Source organism: Papio anubis, chromosome 5, assembly GCF_008728515.1.
Source record: "Papio anubis isolate 15944 chromosome 5, Panubis1.0, whole genome shotgun sequence".
NCBI classification, from domain to species: domain Eukaryota; kingdom Metazoa; phylum Chordata; class Mammalia; order Primates; family Cercopithecidae; genus Papio; species Papio anubis.
Window position 1 is genome coordinate 130656203 of NC_044980.1, and position 16461 is coordinate 130672663.

Consider the following 16461-nt stretch of genomic DNA (forward strand, 5'->3'; position numbering starts at 1 on the left):
ATAATTGATGCACACACATTGCTTAGTTCTGCATCTTCCCATTTCCACTCACTTACCTTTGGCTCAAGCATGCTAGTTACTTCTATTAAATAGGCTACATATTTCCACTCCATTCTGTACCTTTTATTTGCTGAACAAACACTCAATAAATTGCATATTGATATACTTCTGTCTAGCCTATTCTCTCTCTTCTGCTGAATTAACACAATCAATACTGATGAGGTCTTAGACCAGTACAGGTCAAATTTATAGCCTTCTCTTCCTCTTGACTATCTGTTAGAGTTTATAAATACTTCTGGTCTCCACTTCTGAAAGGAGATAAAAGCAGTTTCTCAGTGTTTGCAAGGTATGAATAATTCTAAGTTTTGACGGGGCACCATCAATGAAGGTACCCTGAAATGAATGGATTTTACTGGTGATAAATCCAGGTATTTTGATGTGAGTTCTAATCAGGCTATTCAACTTCATACACTTTTTTTTTTTTCACCTTCATACACTTTCAACTCCCAAAATATTGATTATTGTACAACTTATACCTATTCAAAATCTACAGTGAATAATCTCTTTGTATCAGATAAAACTCCTAAATATTTACTACAGAATCTAGTACCACATTAAAAAAAAAATTCCAGCCAGGCGCGGTGGCTCAAACCTGTAATCCCAGCACTTTGGGAGGCCGAGACGGGCGGATCACGAGGTCAGGAGATCGAGACCATCCTGGCTAACACAGTGAAACCCCGTCTCTACTAAAAAATACAAAAAACTAGCCGGGCGAGGTGGTGGGCACCTGTAGTCCCAGCTACTTGGGAGGCTGAGGCAGAAGAATGGCGTAAACCCGGGAGGCGGAGCTTGCAGTGAGCTGAGATCCGGCCACTGCACTCCAGCCTGGGCGACAGAGCGAGACTCCGTCTCAAAAAAAAAAAAAAAAAAAAAAATTCTATTTTGCAAAAACCTATTCGATAAACCTATCCAAAATATAGGCCAAGCATGGTGACTCATGCCTGTAATCCCAGCACTTTGGGAGGCCGAGGTGGGCAGATCACCTGAGGTCAGGCATTCAAGACCAGCCTGGCCAACATTGCAAAACCTCGTCTCTACTAAAAATATAAAAATTAGCTGGGTGTGGTGGCGCGTGCCTGTAATCCCAGCTATGTGGGAGGCTGAGGCAGGAGAATCGCTTGAACCCAGGAGGCGGAGATTGCGGTGAGCCGAGACTGCACCACTGCCCTTCAACCTTTTGAGACGCTGTCCCCAAAAAAAAAAAAAAAAAAAAAAATACACACACACACACACACACACATATATATATAAAGATATATAGAGAGAAACTCTTAAAACTCAACAATAAGAAAACAATCCAATTAAAAAACGGGCAAAAGACCTGAATAAACACCTCACTAAAGAAGATACACACATAGCATATGAAAAACTCATCATCGTATGTCATTAGGAAACTCAAAATTCAAACAAGATACCATTACACATCTATCAGAATGGCCAAAATCCAAAACACTAACACTACCAAATACTGGCAAGAATGCGGCACTGTCACTCATTACTGGTGAATGAATGAGAAACACACTGAACTGATTTGAAACAGCACTTTTATTACAAATGTGTCCAGGCATTTAGTTTATAATAAAGGCGGCATTTCACATTGGTGGGAAAAAGATAGATTATTCAAAAAATTAAGGTGTTGGGATATCTAGGTAAATATGTAGGAAAAGCAGCTGAATCTGCTCTTCACATCTTACACCATGATAAATTCCAAATGGGTCAAATATTCAAAAGTAGAAAATGAAACTATAGAAGCATTTTTTTTTTAAAGAAGAAGAAAGTTAGTTTATAATCACAGAACAGGGAAGGCCTTCCCAACTACAGCATTAAAACCTAAAATCTAACAAAAGGAAAAAAAGATGATAAAGTTTAACACCATCAAAAATGACTTTAAATAGTCAAAAGACAAAAAACTGGAAACAAATATTTGTGACTGATCATAAGAAAGGAGGTAGTTTCTTAATAAATAAAAAATATGGCCAGGTGCGGAGGCTCATGTCTGTAATCCCAGCCCTTGGAGAGGCCGAGGCGGGTGGATCACAAGGTCAGGAGTTCAAGACCAGCCTGGCCAAGATGGTGAATCCCAGTCTCTAGAAAAAATACAAAAATTAGCTGGGTGTGGTGGCAGGTGCCTGCAATCCTAGCTACTCGGGAGGCTGAGGCAGAGAATTGCTTGAACCAAAGAGGCAGAGGTTGCAGTGGGCCAAGATCACGCCACTGCACTCCAGCCTGGGCCACAAGTGAGACTCCGTCTCAAAAAAAAGAAAAAAAAAAAAAGGTACAAACCAAAAAGGAAAAATACCAACAACCCAACAGAAAAATGTGGATGTGGACAATTGGAAACAGAAAAGATGAGACCCATCATGGTGGCTCACACCTGTAATTCCAGTACTTTCAGAGGCTGAGGTGGGAGAAATGTTTGAAGCCAGGAGTTCAAGACCAGCCCAGGCAACAAAGTGAGACTCCTTCTCTACAAAAAATTAAAAATTAGCCGGGTGTGATGGCATGCACCTGTAGTCACAACTGCTTGATAAGGTGAGGTGGGAGGATTGCTTGAGCCTCGGAGGCTGAGAATGCAGTGAGCTGTGATCATGCCACTGCACTGCAGCCTGGGTGACCAAAATAAGACCCTGTCTCAAAAATAGAATTAAAAGACTTAACATTTCTATAAAAATGTCAGTGTAGGCTGGGTGTGGTGGCTCACACCTGTAATCCCAGCACTTTGGGAGGCTGAGGTGGGCGGATCACAAAGTCAGGAGCTCGAGACCAGCCTGATCAACATGGTGAAACCCGTCTCTACTAAAAATGCAACAATTAGCGGGGGGTGGTGGCGTGTGCCAATAATCCCAGCTACTCGGGAGGCTGAGGCAGGAGAATCACTTGAACCCGGGAGGCAGAGGTTGCAGTGAGCCGAGATCACACCATTGCACTCCAGCCTGGGCGACAGAGCGAGACTCCGTCTCAAAAAAAAAAAAAAGAAAGTCACAATATAAGCTTCTACTAGAAAAAAAAAGTACAAAAATTAGCTAGGTGTGGTGGCACACACTTGTAATCCTGGCTACTTGGGAGGCTGAGGCATGAGACTCTCTTGAACCCGGGAGGTAGAGGTTGCAGCGAGCCGAGATCGTGGCCACTGCACTTTAGCCTGGGCGACAGAGTAAGACTCTGTCTCAAAAAAAAAAAAAAGATTCCTTAGGATTAATTTCAGCCTGGCTAACCAATACCTTGTGGGATTGTGGTTTATGTAGCACCTAGTACTCCTAAGTTTATGTGATCAGCTTTGAAATGTTAAAAAGCAATTTGGTTTCCTTACACTGCAAGTCAATTTCAGAGGAAAAAAAACTCTAACATTATCTTTTATATCTAAAATCTTGATCTCCTTACAATAATTTTCTAGCCCAGGGGTTAGCGAACTACAGCATACTAGACAAATCCACCCTGTGGCCAGTTTTTGCATGGTCTTTCGGCTAAGAAGGGTTTCTATGTTTTAAATGATTGGGGGTAGGAGGGAGAATCAAAAGAATAATGATATTCTGTGAAGTGAAAATGACAAGAAATTCAATTTTAGTGTCCATAAATTAAATTTTATTGGAACACAGCCATGCTCATTTCTTACGGTTTTTTCTGACTGCTTTCATGCTACAATAGCAGAGTTAAGTAGTTGTTGCAGAGACTATATACCCACAATGTCTAAAATATTTACTGTCTGGGCCTTTACACAAAAGGTTTGCTGACTCCTACTCTATCTAGCCTTACACTTTCCTAGACACAAGTTACTTTCTACCAAAGCCACTTGAATCATGCCACGCCACAATACACTTGAAACTCGTACATCCTGTCCAACTAATATTCCCCTCTTCTGCAACTTCTTCACCTTACTGTCACCACTTGAAAACTTCATTCTAAATTTCTAATCCACTCAACATGTACTCTGTACCCTGGCTAACTATTTCAAAGCTAATTTGTCAATGCCTTTACCAATGTGGTCTAGTTTATGACCGGCTTTCTGTCCTCCAGACAGCAGATGCTACAAGAAAATGTGTCATTTAACATACCTTCCTAGTTGGCTCACTACAAGTTCATGTCATCAAACTTCAGCTAGACCTCCATTGGTTCTCAAATATCTGGTGACTCAGTTCTGATTTCTCTCCACAGAGACTCTTGCAAAACTTTACCTATTTCTTCAGATCCAAACCCAATTCCTGACTCCTCACCCTCTGCAAATGCATTTCATTTTAAAATGGTCAAAGCCATCTGAATTAAGTCCCCAAAACACCTCTCACTTAAAAAATATTCTATATATCCCCTTTTACTGAAGATTAAAAGTAGCTTTTCCTATTTAGGAATAGTCACTCAACTTACACGCTGAATCACCCTCCTTCCACTTCTCACTCCCAATCCCCTCTATGCAGTGTTCCCCTAACTACCCTGGGTTATTTTTTCTTTCTGACATTTTTCAGTCTCTCCCTATCTAGTGACTGATTCCTACTGACATGCTCAAATCTCCATCCAGTATCAAGAAAGCAGAAGCGGGGGGGGCGGGGGGCGATATCTCTTCCACAACCAGACTGCTCAACTCTTCTCTTTCCTTTTTTTTTTTTTGAGACAGAGTCTTGCTCTCTTGCCCAGGCTGGAGTGCGGTGGCATGATCTCCTGGGTTCACGCCATTCTCCTGCCTCAGCCTCCTAAGTAGCTGGGACTATAGGCACCTGCCACCACGCCTGGCTAATTTTTTGTATTCTTAGTAGAGGCGGGGTTTCACCATGTTAGCCAGGATGGTCTCCATCTCCTGACCTCGTGATCTGCCCGCCTCGGCCTCCCAAAGTGCTGGGATTACAGGCATGAGCCACTGCTCCCGGCCTTCTCTTCCTTTTAATTTCAAAGCAAAACTTGTCCAAAAGGCATTCCACACACTGCAGCTTCTACCTACTCACCTGATACTCATTCTCAACCATGAAATCCTCTACCTACCAAAGCTCCTCTTTCTTTACCAATAATTTCTATCACTAAATCCAATTTTAATTGGAATTTTTTGCTTAAATTATTTAATTATAAATGAGAGAAACTGTTGGAAACCTAAATATAAGAACATATGAAGAAAAGTAAAATCATCCATAATCTATCAGCCAGAAGGCCACTGTGAATATTCTGACTTGGCCTTTTGACTGTGTGCCACACACACATGCAGTGCATGCACACAAAGAAACTGGGACTCCATTAGCTTTAGTAATCTACACTTGGGTGTTTTTTTTTTTTCTTCTAAATAACTTTACCTCACAACTATTACCCAGACCTTTAAAATAATTTTAAATGACTCAACAATATCCTAGTATATGGATATACTATAATTTATCTAATCATTTTCCATTTAGGACTTTTTGTGTTTCCCATTTTTTTTTCCTGCAAATAAACCCCCAATAAGAATTCTAGTAGAAAAATCTTTGCATACACCCCTGATTTGTATGTATTTCCTTAGGACACAGTCTTGGATTTTGAAATTTCTGGATCAAAGGTTTAAGGTCTTTTGTTCTTACTGTTAATGTGTTTTCCAGGAAGTTTACAGCAATTTATACTTCCCATGTCTATTTGAGACCACTTATCTTAACTTACCCTCACCAGCATTAAATGTATTGTTCCTGGGTATTCTTAAATTTTTTGTTCAACAGCAAAGGCAAAGGAAAAAAAAGCCATTTCATTAGACTTTTAACCCCCCTAGTAAGCAAATAAAATTAAACTTACTCTTCTTATTTTTGTACCTTTGCCTCCCACCACCTTTTTTCTCCTTTTACCTCTCTATTTTGGCCAACTTTCAGACTCAGGAAAAAATCCCATCCTCTTTGACATTCCCAACTGCTATGGTCATGGCTGCTTTTTTTTCCTCCAAAGTGCTAGAATACAGAGGTTCCCCTAGGGTTTCTTCAATCCCCATTTATTCTCTTCTTCAAGTCACTGCATTCACTTACAGACAAAATGAGCCCCCACCACCAGCCACAGCTCAAGACCTAAACATCTGCTTCATATAAACCACCTTGATATTCCAGTTCTGCAACACTGACCTCTTTTCCAATCTCTTAGTGTCTGTATTTCTTACCCCAGTTTGCACCTAAATTTAATCATTTTCGCCTTTGGAATTTTCTCTATTTTTCCTTCCTTCCCTAGGGCTCACAGTTCAGACTTTTTTTTTTTTTTTTTTTTTTTTGAGACAGGGTCTTACTCTTTTGCCCAGGCCAGAGTGCAGTGGCATAATCTCGGCTAACTGCAACCCCTCTTCCCGAGTTCAAGAAATTCTCCTGCCTCAGCCTCCCAAGTAGCTGGGACTACAGGCATGTGCCACCACACCCAGCTAATTTTTGTATTTTTTGGTAGAGATGAGGTTTCACCATGTTGGCCAGGCTGGTCTCAAACTCCTGACCTCAGGTGATCCACCCACCTCGGCCTCCCAAAGTGCTGGGATTACAGGCGTGAGCCACCATGCCTGGTTAATTTTTATTTTTTATAGAGAGGGGTTGCACCATGTTGCCCAGGCTGGTCTTGAACTCCTGGGGCTCAAGCAATCCACCTGCCTCAGCCTCCCAAAGTGCTAGGATTACAGGTGTAAGCCACTGCGCCCAGCCTGATACACCAATTTCATTCAACAAATTATTTACCAAGTTGCTTACCAGCTTACTATGTGCCAGATGCTATTCTGGCATGCAGATCACTTGAGGTCAGGAGATCGAGACCAGCCTGGCCAACACTGTGAAACCCCCATCTCTACTAAAAATACAAAAATTAGCCTGGCTTGGTGGCGCATGCCTGTAATCCCAGCTACCTGGGAGGCTGAGGCAGGAGAATGGCTTGAACCCAGGGGACAGAGGCTGTACTGTGCCGAGACTGTGCCACCGCACTCCAGCCTGGGCAACAAAGGAAGACCCCATCTCGGGGAAAAAAAAAAGTGGGGAGGAAAGGGAAGCAGGGAAAAAGGACAAAAAGTTCAGAGACTAGAGTAGGTAGGTAAGTGGGAGGGCCTGCCACAAACACAGAGTGATGAGGAGATTTGGCAAAATTGAGGAAATACCTGCAAGACTAGGTAAGAATGTAAGCTAAGGAGATATCCACAAATAAGCAATCCAGACAGGACTTAAGATTTAGCTGTCTCAATCCTGACTATCACAGCCAATATTCTGTAGTGCCTACAGCTGTATTTTGATACCTAGATGGCACTAGAAGGTTTTAGGAAGAGAAGTGTCATTATCTAATTTTCCTCTTAAAAGGATCATTGTGGTTCTGTGTTGAGAACACACCATCAAGAAACAAAGATGAGATCAATTAGGAGGCAATATTAATCCAGGTGACATGATGGCAGTCTGGACCTGCAGGGTGGCAACAGAAACAGTAAAAAGTGGTCAGACTTCTCTTCTGAGGTAAGTCATAAAATCTTTGGCTGGGTGCGGTGGCTCACGCTTGTAATCCCAGCACTTTGGGAGGCCATGGCAGGCAGGTCACCTGAGGTCAGGAGCTCGAGACCAGCCTGGCCAACATAGTGAAACTCTGTCTCAACTAAAAATACAAAAAATTAGCCTGGCATGGTGGCAGGCGTCTGTAATCCCAGCTACTCGGGAGGCTGAGACAGGAGAATTGCTTGTACACGAGAGGTAGAGGTTGCAGTGAGCTGAGATTGCACCACTGCTGCAGCCTGGGCAAGAAGAGCAAAACTGCATCTCAAAACAAACAAACAAACAAACAAAAAAAACTCTTCATTCCAGAAGTAGCTACCCTATACCTGGACGAAAGGAATGCCCTTATCTCTGAATACACAGGGACACAGAAAAGAATCTCAACAAACAACGCCTTGGTTAATCAGCCGCCCTTCATTTATCATCCTCTTTGTCTAATTATTCATCCACACCACTGTCCACTTTTCATCAAACCAAAGCATTAAAATACACAGGTGTGTCTGTTTCTTTGGGTCTTGATTTCTGAAGGTGTTCATGTCATGTAAAACTTACATTAAATAAATGTGTACGCTTTTCTCTTATTAATGTCTTCTGTTACAGGTGCCTCAGCTATGAACCTAATGACAGGTAAGGAAAGAAATCTTTCCTACTCAACAGATGCTTGGTAAAGATACACCAGTGGAAATGCTGGGTGCCTAGTTGGATACAGCAATCTAAAATTCCAAAACACGTCTGGACTGGAGATACAAATTTGGGAATCAGTAGCATATAGATGGTAGTTAGAGCCATTAGGCTAAACAAGATTACTGAGGAAGTGAATAAAAATAAGCAATCTGAGAAATGGGCCCTGGGCCATTCCAAATTTAAGAGATTCAGAAGAGGAAGAGCAATCAGCAGAGGGGAATGAGAGAACAGCCAGTGTAGGGGAAAAAAAAAAAAGAGAGAGAGAATGAGCTATCCTGAATGCCAAGTGAAAAAAGTATGTCAAGGTAGTGGGAGTAATTAATTGAATCAAACTTTGCTATTAGGTCAAATAAAACATTCAACAGACATCACTGGTGACTTGCAAAAGCTATTTCAGAGGAATGAATGGTCAGAGGAAAGGATAGCTGCAGTGAATTTAGGAGAAAATTGGAGGAAAAGAGTTAAAGAAAAGAGACACAGACAATTCTTCCAGCAATTCTATTTATAAAGGGAAGCAGAGAAATCAGGGTGTATGTAGCTAGAATGGGATGGGGGCAGTCAAGAGAGGGATTTTTCTGAACTTGGAAGAAATAACAGTATAAATGTTTTAAACTGATGGGAATGACTAGGTAGACAGGCAGAAATTGATAATCCAGCGATACTGAACAAAGGCAGAATACAAAGCCTAAGTCTTCTTACTCTAAATTCCTCTTGAGCCCTACTTTAGTGTATGGTTTAGAATGAAAATATACTGAGGAAACCCACCTTATCTATTAATTTAGCATCTTATTTTTAAAAGTAGTATCAAAATTACATTTTGAGTGTCTTAGAAAGATGCTGCTTTTTACATTTAATGGCAATTATATTAAAAAAAGTTAACACTAACAAATGTGACAGTGACAATAATTTAGTCATTATTACAACAATGTTCCTGGGTTTTTGCTAATCAAGAAAGGATGCCAACAGTGAGGATTCAGAACATGCCACATCAAATTATTACTCTTTGGCATAAGGATTATTTTTAGTTTATTATTTTCAGAAATAGCAAACACAGGATAATACAGAGAAGTCACCCTTTTATAAAAGGAATTTTCACCTGTAGTAGAAATCTCCGTTTCTACGGGTGTCTCCTCTCTGTACGAGCAAAAGAAATATGACTTTAAATCACTAAAAACTATCAATCTTCAGGGCAAAGATTAACTTTGCTTACAGTGATTTTCCTGGTCATCTCATTACAACTAGGTCTCCCTAACACCCTTTTTTCCTTTGCTTCAGGACGTGATGGTATTTAAGCCACCTCTGAGAGATTTACTCACTTCCCCCAAGTATCTCCCATGTGTATATGAGGGATACATGTCTTAAAACTTGTTTTTCTCTTGTTAACCAGTATTTTGTTGCCGAGGTCTATCCCATCCTAAGAACTGTATGAGAATATTATATGTTCTCCCCTATACCATGTTCTTCAGCAAAACTCCTAAGAAATACAGAAGCTGTCTTAAAAATAACAAAAGTCAACCATAATACCACCTAGCTACCGCAGCGGACATCATAATTTCTTTCTAGGAAAAGAATTTAAAATAAGTTGAAACTTTTTTTTAGGTTTTTTTTGGGTTTTTTTTTTTTGTTTTTTGAGATGGAGTCTCACTCTGTCGCCCAGGCTAGAGTGCAATGGCACAATCTTGGCTCACGGCAAGCTCTGCCTCCCGGGTTCACACCTTTCTCCTGCCTCAGCCTCCAGGGTAGCCTACCACCACGCCCCGCTAATTTTTTTGTATTTTTAGTAGAGATGGGGTTTTACCGTGTTAGCCAGGATGGTCTCAATCTCCTGACCTTGTGATCTGCCCGCCTTGGCCTCCCAAAGTGCTGGGATTCCAGGCGTGAGCCGCCAGTGACACCCAGTCAATAAGTTGTATTATACTTCTCTACCCAGTGATGTTTCCTAAACTCTGAGAGAATGTATATTCTTGGGGATTTATAATTGAGACAATTAAGTGTATCAGCAAAATACTGAACTAAAACTTCTGGCATCAAAGAAACACATGAAGCAATCAAAGTTGTATATCTAACACATATTTTTGACATTCCTTACCTGCTTATTTTCTTCATTATCAAATACACAATCTTGCTGCATAACTTCATTGTCTAAATTAGTGCTAGCCACAGGTTCTGAACAGTCTCTGTTACTTTCACTGGCATTAATAATACCATCAGCAATATCAACCCTAGGGATGAAGTTTAAAAATTAGATCAGGCCAAATGTTGAGTGTGTAATGCCTTTACTTTAAAATAAGTAAATATGAATAATGATCTGAAACTTTTACTTGTTAAAGAAAATGTGAACTTTTCACAAAAATCCATACTTTTGTCTTGCTAAATCAGATTATTCAATCTGCTACATTTTTATCTCCTTGAGATGTTGTGAGGGACCTTGTTATCCCCTCTAAAAATGTTCATAAGCGAATAAATGGCTTTTAAAATAATTTATGTTCCAAAATAATCATTTCCCTTGTAAATGCACACTCTCACATAATAATGACACATCTGTCCTGATCAAATACAAGTCCAGTACTAGTCCAGTACAAGTCCAACACCTTATCAAGTAAAACAGAAATAGTTTCCTACTGCAGAGTTCTCATCTTACACAGTTTAGAATATCCAAAACACTGCTACAGTTTTTGTTTCCAAAGATGATACCACTACCCTCAATAGAACATGTGTTCCCCAGTGGTAAAAATAAGACTATCATCTGAGTAATGGGTATAGGTTTGCAGAATCCCTAGCTAAGCTAAGGACAAACTCCAAGAAATCTGCTTACATCCTTTGAAACATTTTCCCATTATTTCTAACTTTTAGATACTGATTTTCTCCTTCATATTCTGTCCAAATACTCCCAATAGATCCAGTTGTATACATGCTTTTTTTTTTTCAATTTTTCTATTTTTCCTCTCTTTCCCTCTCCCACCTTTTCCCAGTTGTATACATTCTAATCATGCCTTCAAAGTACACAAACCAAGGCCATCAAATACAGCTGCACTGCCTGGCAGTGTTATCCATGGTGCTTGCAATTGTACTATATGGTATTCCAAAAATAAACATTTCCACCACTGGTACTCACATCAATTTATATTTTTCATTTTATATTTGATAGCTATTCTAGTTAGCCCTTTTAAAAACTGTCTTTAAAAAAAAAAAAATCACTCCCCAATAATCTTTTTTTTTCCTTTACCTTCCTACAAATCTTCTAGATTTGGGTACATCTTTCTCATCTGTCCCCCCGCAAAAAACTGATATATGAAAAACATGAAATCACTGCACCATGGTCTCTGAGGGAGGCACACAGGTATCCTGAAGTACAGGACTGAAGTAACAGAAAACAAAGAGAGGCCTTCCTTCATTTAAAGGTAACAGGTCAGATGAAGAGTGCAGCAACACCACGCATTACAAGTACTTTTAACTAATACATATTTAAATACAGGTTGAGTATTCCTTGTCGGAAACGCTTGGGACCAGAAGTGTTTCAGATTTGGTTTTTGTTTGTTTGTTTTCAGATTTTGGAATATTGCCAGTTAGCAAGCAACTGGCTCATAAATTATTTTAAAAGCCATTCATTTGCTTATTAAAATTTTCAGAGAGCGTAACAACAAAGTCCCTCACAACATCCCAAAGAGAGGTGCCAGACTGGCATTCCTAATCTGAAAATCCAAAATCGAAAATGCTCAAATGAGCATTTCTTCTGAGTATCATGTCAGTGCTCAAAGTTTTGGATTTGGGAGCATGTCAGATTTTGGATTTTTCCATTAGGGATGTTCAACCTGTATTAAGAGCTAACCTAACAAAAGCGTAAGGAGGGGATAGGCTGGTGGCAAGGGATAACTATTTAAATAGAAAGGATGATTCTGCCCACCATTTCACTCAATGATTATATGCATAATAGTGATATCAATCTGCTGCCCCTGCAACTGTCTGTCTAGATCACTCTCTTGCACAGTCTAATTTTTTAAAGTTATTTTTCATACAACATAATTCCTAAAGGTAAGCTTGTTACTTCATTCGATGTTCAGGGAAGAAAAAAAAAAACCTGTGTTGAACTTAATAAACATACATTATAAAAAAAGTTATGAGATACTCAGTGTTAATTATGGATGTATATACAAGTATATATACAAAGTCACTTTTCACAATGACTTTCAGAAATCTCCAAGAAAGATGAGATCCTGTTATTTAAGTAGAATTAGTTTTAAGATAAAACAATTTTATAACATTTAATAAACAACAATAAAATATTTCTTACTGGTTATTAGATCCTTCCCCATCACAATGAATACTTTCTGCTTCGTTATTACACACCACACTTTGCTGTTGTAAATTCTTAAGATCATGATCTATGCTGCTCTGCAGATCAAAAAGGTGCTGTTCCACAGCTGCTCTAATTGTTCTTTCTAAAATACTACAAAACATAATACATTTTAGTAAGAAGCAGTCACTCTAACTGGGCATCTGGTGACACAGACATAAATGCTAAAACCTATGACCAGTAAAACTATTATGGTACTTAAATGGGTAAACCGAAGTGTAAAAAGAAATACATAAAAGGAATACATGATACTGGCTTAAGTTTTAAAAGTGAAATTTACCCAAACAATCATATACAAATCAACCATAATGTCACTATTATTACTGAGATGGGAATGATCAGTTGTCCCTATAATTCACTCCTCACTATACAGAAAACCACTCATTAAGGCTTTTCAAAGCTATTCTTATAAAGCAAAATAATCTACTAACATCTAAACGAAAGAAACTATGAGTATTGCTCACACTTTTTATGTAAAGTCTACTTTTTAAAAACATATTCTATGAACATTTTTCAATTATTTCAGAGGATTCAAAAGAATCATCTGAAGAAAGCTCATCTTTATTTTGTATATTAATGCAATGGGTTTCTTCTTCATTTGTTCCTATCACAGTACATAAAAAACTAGTTTACTGCCTGTGTACAGTCTTTCCTCTAAAGTCAGCACAATAAATACATTATTTTCATTTCTACAGCTTAGTAGTATCTTAAAATCTTAAAAATGTCTTCTATAAATACACTACTTACTCTGTAGACGCTGGTAGGATGCTGATGGGAGATATATGGGTGCTGTAATCAAAGAAAGAAATTAGCTATAAAAACATTCAATAATCAGTACTACAAAATGTGCTGAATCTGCCACATTTGCACTACCTTGACACAACCAGGAGAGCACATACTAAGTGTTGTATTCTTGGTTACGTATCAAGTTGGAAATATTTTCTAAATTTGGTTGGTAAAGCTTTCAAATATTAACCAAAGAAAATAAATTTGGAAAAACGTATCACTAACAAGACCAAAATTTAAAAGTTAGAATTCATTATGAGCTAGGAGCATTACAAGCATTTATCTCTCATTTAATAACTTTCAGTACCCGAGGAGTTACAATTATTTCCCCCTTTCCACAAAAGTGAAGCTCAAAGATGTTAATTAACTTGGCCAAATGCATATGGCCCTGGGTTGGGTACCCCAAAGACCCTGCTATTAACAAAGATGCTCTACTGTCTTCTATAACAGAAAAGTGACTAAAAACAAAAATACACACACCACAGCATGAGCACCTCTTACAGAAGATGAATCTAATTTTCTAAATAAACTATTTTTCACACAAAAAGACCCCCAAATATATATACTTGTGGTGGTGAGAGTGGGACAACTACTTTCTCTGGTGCTCAGTTGGAGAAAAACTGATCGATTTCCAAAACTGGAGGGAAAATTAGTTGTACTGGATTTAAGTGAACAGTAGTATTAGCTGTTCGTGAATACAGGTAATTTTTAAAAGATCATTTATCAGATAAAAGATAAGGTATGTTTAAATGGCACTGTGTGCCTAAGCACATCATCACAGTCAATACTTAGCCATAGAGAGGAGTGACCCTGCCTTCTTGACCTGAACACCACATCTGTAGCTACCTCGTCATTTTTTAAATGGAAATTAGTTTTATGAAGATCCTCCAAAATGTGGCAATACAATCTCTAACCAACATGCAGAACAAACGATATCAAGTTAGTATTGTCAGGATCCACTGCAGGAAACCAAATGAGTATCATTTACCATTCATTCACTGAGCAATCTTCATGTCTCTCAGTAGCAAAGTGAACAAATGCTTTATCAGACAACAGTAAGCCCTCTTGGTCTGACACACATAACCCCTCCTATGTATAAAAATATTTTTGTTAACTGCCAGTATCATGCTAGTTTCCAATGAATTATTTTTAGTTCTAAAGGCCTTCATGCTGATCGTCTCCAGGGAAGTGTTTACCAATATTCACACTTAAAGATTTTTCTGGCTAGGTGTGGTGGCTCATGCCTGTAATCCCAGCACTATGGGAGACCAAAGCTGGAGGTTCACTTGAAACCAGGAGTTCAAGACCAGCCTGGGCAACATAGCGAGATCCCATCTCTACAAAAAAATTTAAAAATCAGCCAGGCATGATGATGGCACATGCCTGTAGTCCTAGCTACTTGGGAGGCTGAGGCAGGAGGATCACTTGAGCCCAGGGAAGTTGCAGTGAGCTGTGATTGTGCCACTGCACTCCTGCCTGGGTGACAGAAAGACATCCTGTCTCAAAAAAAAGAAAGAAAAATAAAACAACTAAAGTTTTTTGGAACTTCATTTCTGAAATCCAAAAAAGCTGGGGAGAAAAACCCCAAAACATGGCACAAAGAAGAGTGTAGCCATCATCAGTTTATTTCTAGTAGTTTCTTGTGAGCTAAAAGTTAAATAATTATTGACTTCTGTGGAAAAAAACAGAAAGTAAAAAGATAAATAAGGCCTTCCCTAAAGAGTCTTAACGTCAACTAGGATATTAGATCTTTTTCTGATATTTTGCTCTAATAAACTATTGCTTATATTTTTACATTTTGGTTATCAGCTGTCATTAAATTATAAAAATTAAATCTTTATGTGGTGCAATCTGTTTTATTTTCCTTGGTAATATTTGCAATCTCTACTAAACTTAGATGATTCCTTGCCCACTGAAAAATATTCATTTTATTTTTAATATCTAATTATAAACCACTGACAATGTGGCATATTGAATGGTGTGGGGAACTATAAATTGAACACTCTTAATCATTTAATTTGTGATCTCTGGTGAGCTTTTGCTGTATCTTATACCAAATTCTGAAGAAGCTCTCTAATTCCCAACTACTTACTTCATCAGTCTGTTACTAAAGTTTTATATGTTTTAATTCTTGGTAGGGCTTATATCTTCTCTGTTCTTTCTCAGATTTGCCCTTGTTAGTCATCTGCTCATTTTCCCAGAGGAATTTTCTCACCCTTTTTTGTCAGATTAGATTATCAATAAAATGCTAGTAGGTAAACGGATACAAGATATTTCATAAAGAATTAACCAAAAAGAAAAATAATCAACCTAACTAGATATACAAGTTTAAAATAAGGATTATAGAGTCAAGTGCCAATGGCTCATGCCTCAAGTCCCAGCTACTCAGGAGGCTGAATCAGGAGGATCACTTGAGCCCAGGAGTTTGAGGCCAGCCTGAGCAACATAGCAAGACCCCCATCTCAAAAAAAATAAACAAGGATTAGAATAAAATTTATATTTCTGCTGATGTCAATATTGATAAAGGCTATGAAACTGACATGCATGTTGCTAGTGGGAAGGTTAACAAGTAAAAATTTCTTACAGAAATCTATTTAGTAATGCATTTCAAAGAGCTCTAAAAATGTGTATGCACTTTGACTCAGAAAGTCTGAGACTCTATCAAAAAGGGTTTATCAAATCTACCACAATCCATCGTAGACACAAAAGGGGAGGATGGATTTTATACCATAAAGTATTCTCTGTACCATTTTTCCAATATTATAAAAATTCTCAAAAATACAGAAAAGTGAAAATAAACTGTGTAAGAACACCTACAGCCCCAACATTTAGAGTCTATAATTAACATTTTACTATATTTGCAGAATTATAAGGAAGAAATATCAGCAAATGAATATATAAAATGGACCAGGATACATACGATGGACCATTGTGAAATCATTGGTGCTCATTAAGATTAGAAAATACCAGAAATTATTTTTATATGTGCAAGCATGAACAATGTGTGCAACTATGTATCAAAATAGCTCCATTTAATAATGTGTTTTTACAACTATAAACAAAGGCAAATATACTAAGCCAGAATTTGGGAGCTCTCTTATGGAGATGCTCTAGAGCATCTCTAGAGCAGGGATGTCATCCATG

At 38.5% G+C, this 16461-nt stretch overlaps 1 protein-coding gene across 12 annotated transcripts in view; it reads right to left on the reverse strand.

Annotated features, from left to right (window-relative positions):
- FAM13B (family with sequence similarity 13 member B) overlaps window positions 1-16461 on the reverse strand; it is a 110268-nt gene that overhangs the window by 27430 nt on the left and 66377 nt on the right. For all 12 annotated transcript variants that reach the window (XM_017959908.3, XM_017959907.3, XM_009209165.2 and 9 more), the window contains 3 exons: window positions 13279-13320; window positions 12469-12624; window positions 10267-10399 (listed from right to left, as the gene is read on the reverse strand). In XM_017959908.3, coding sequence (XP_017815397.1) covers window positions 10267-10399; window positions 12469-12624; window positions 13279-13320 — 331 coding nt within the window. The remainder of the gene's footprint in view (window positions 1-10266; window positions 10400-12468; window positions 12625-13278; window positions 13321-16461) is intronic.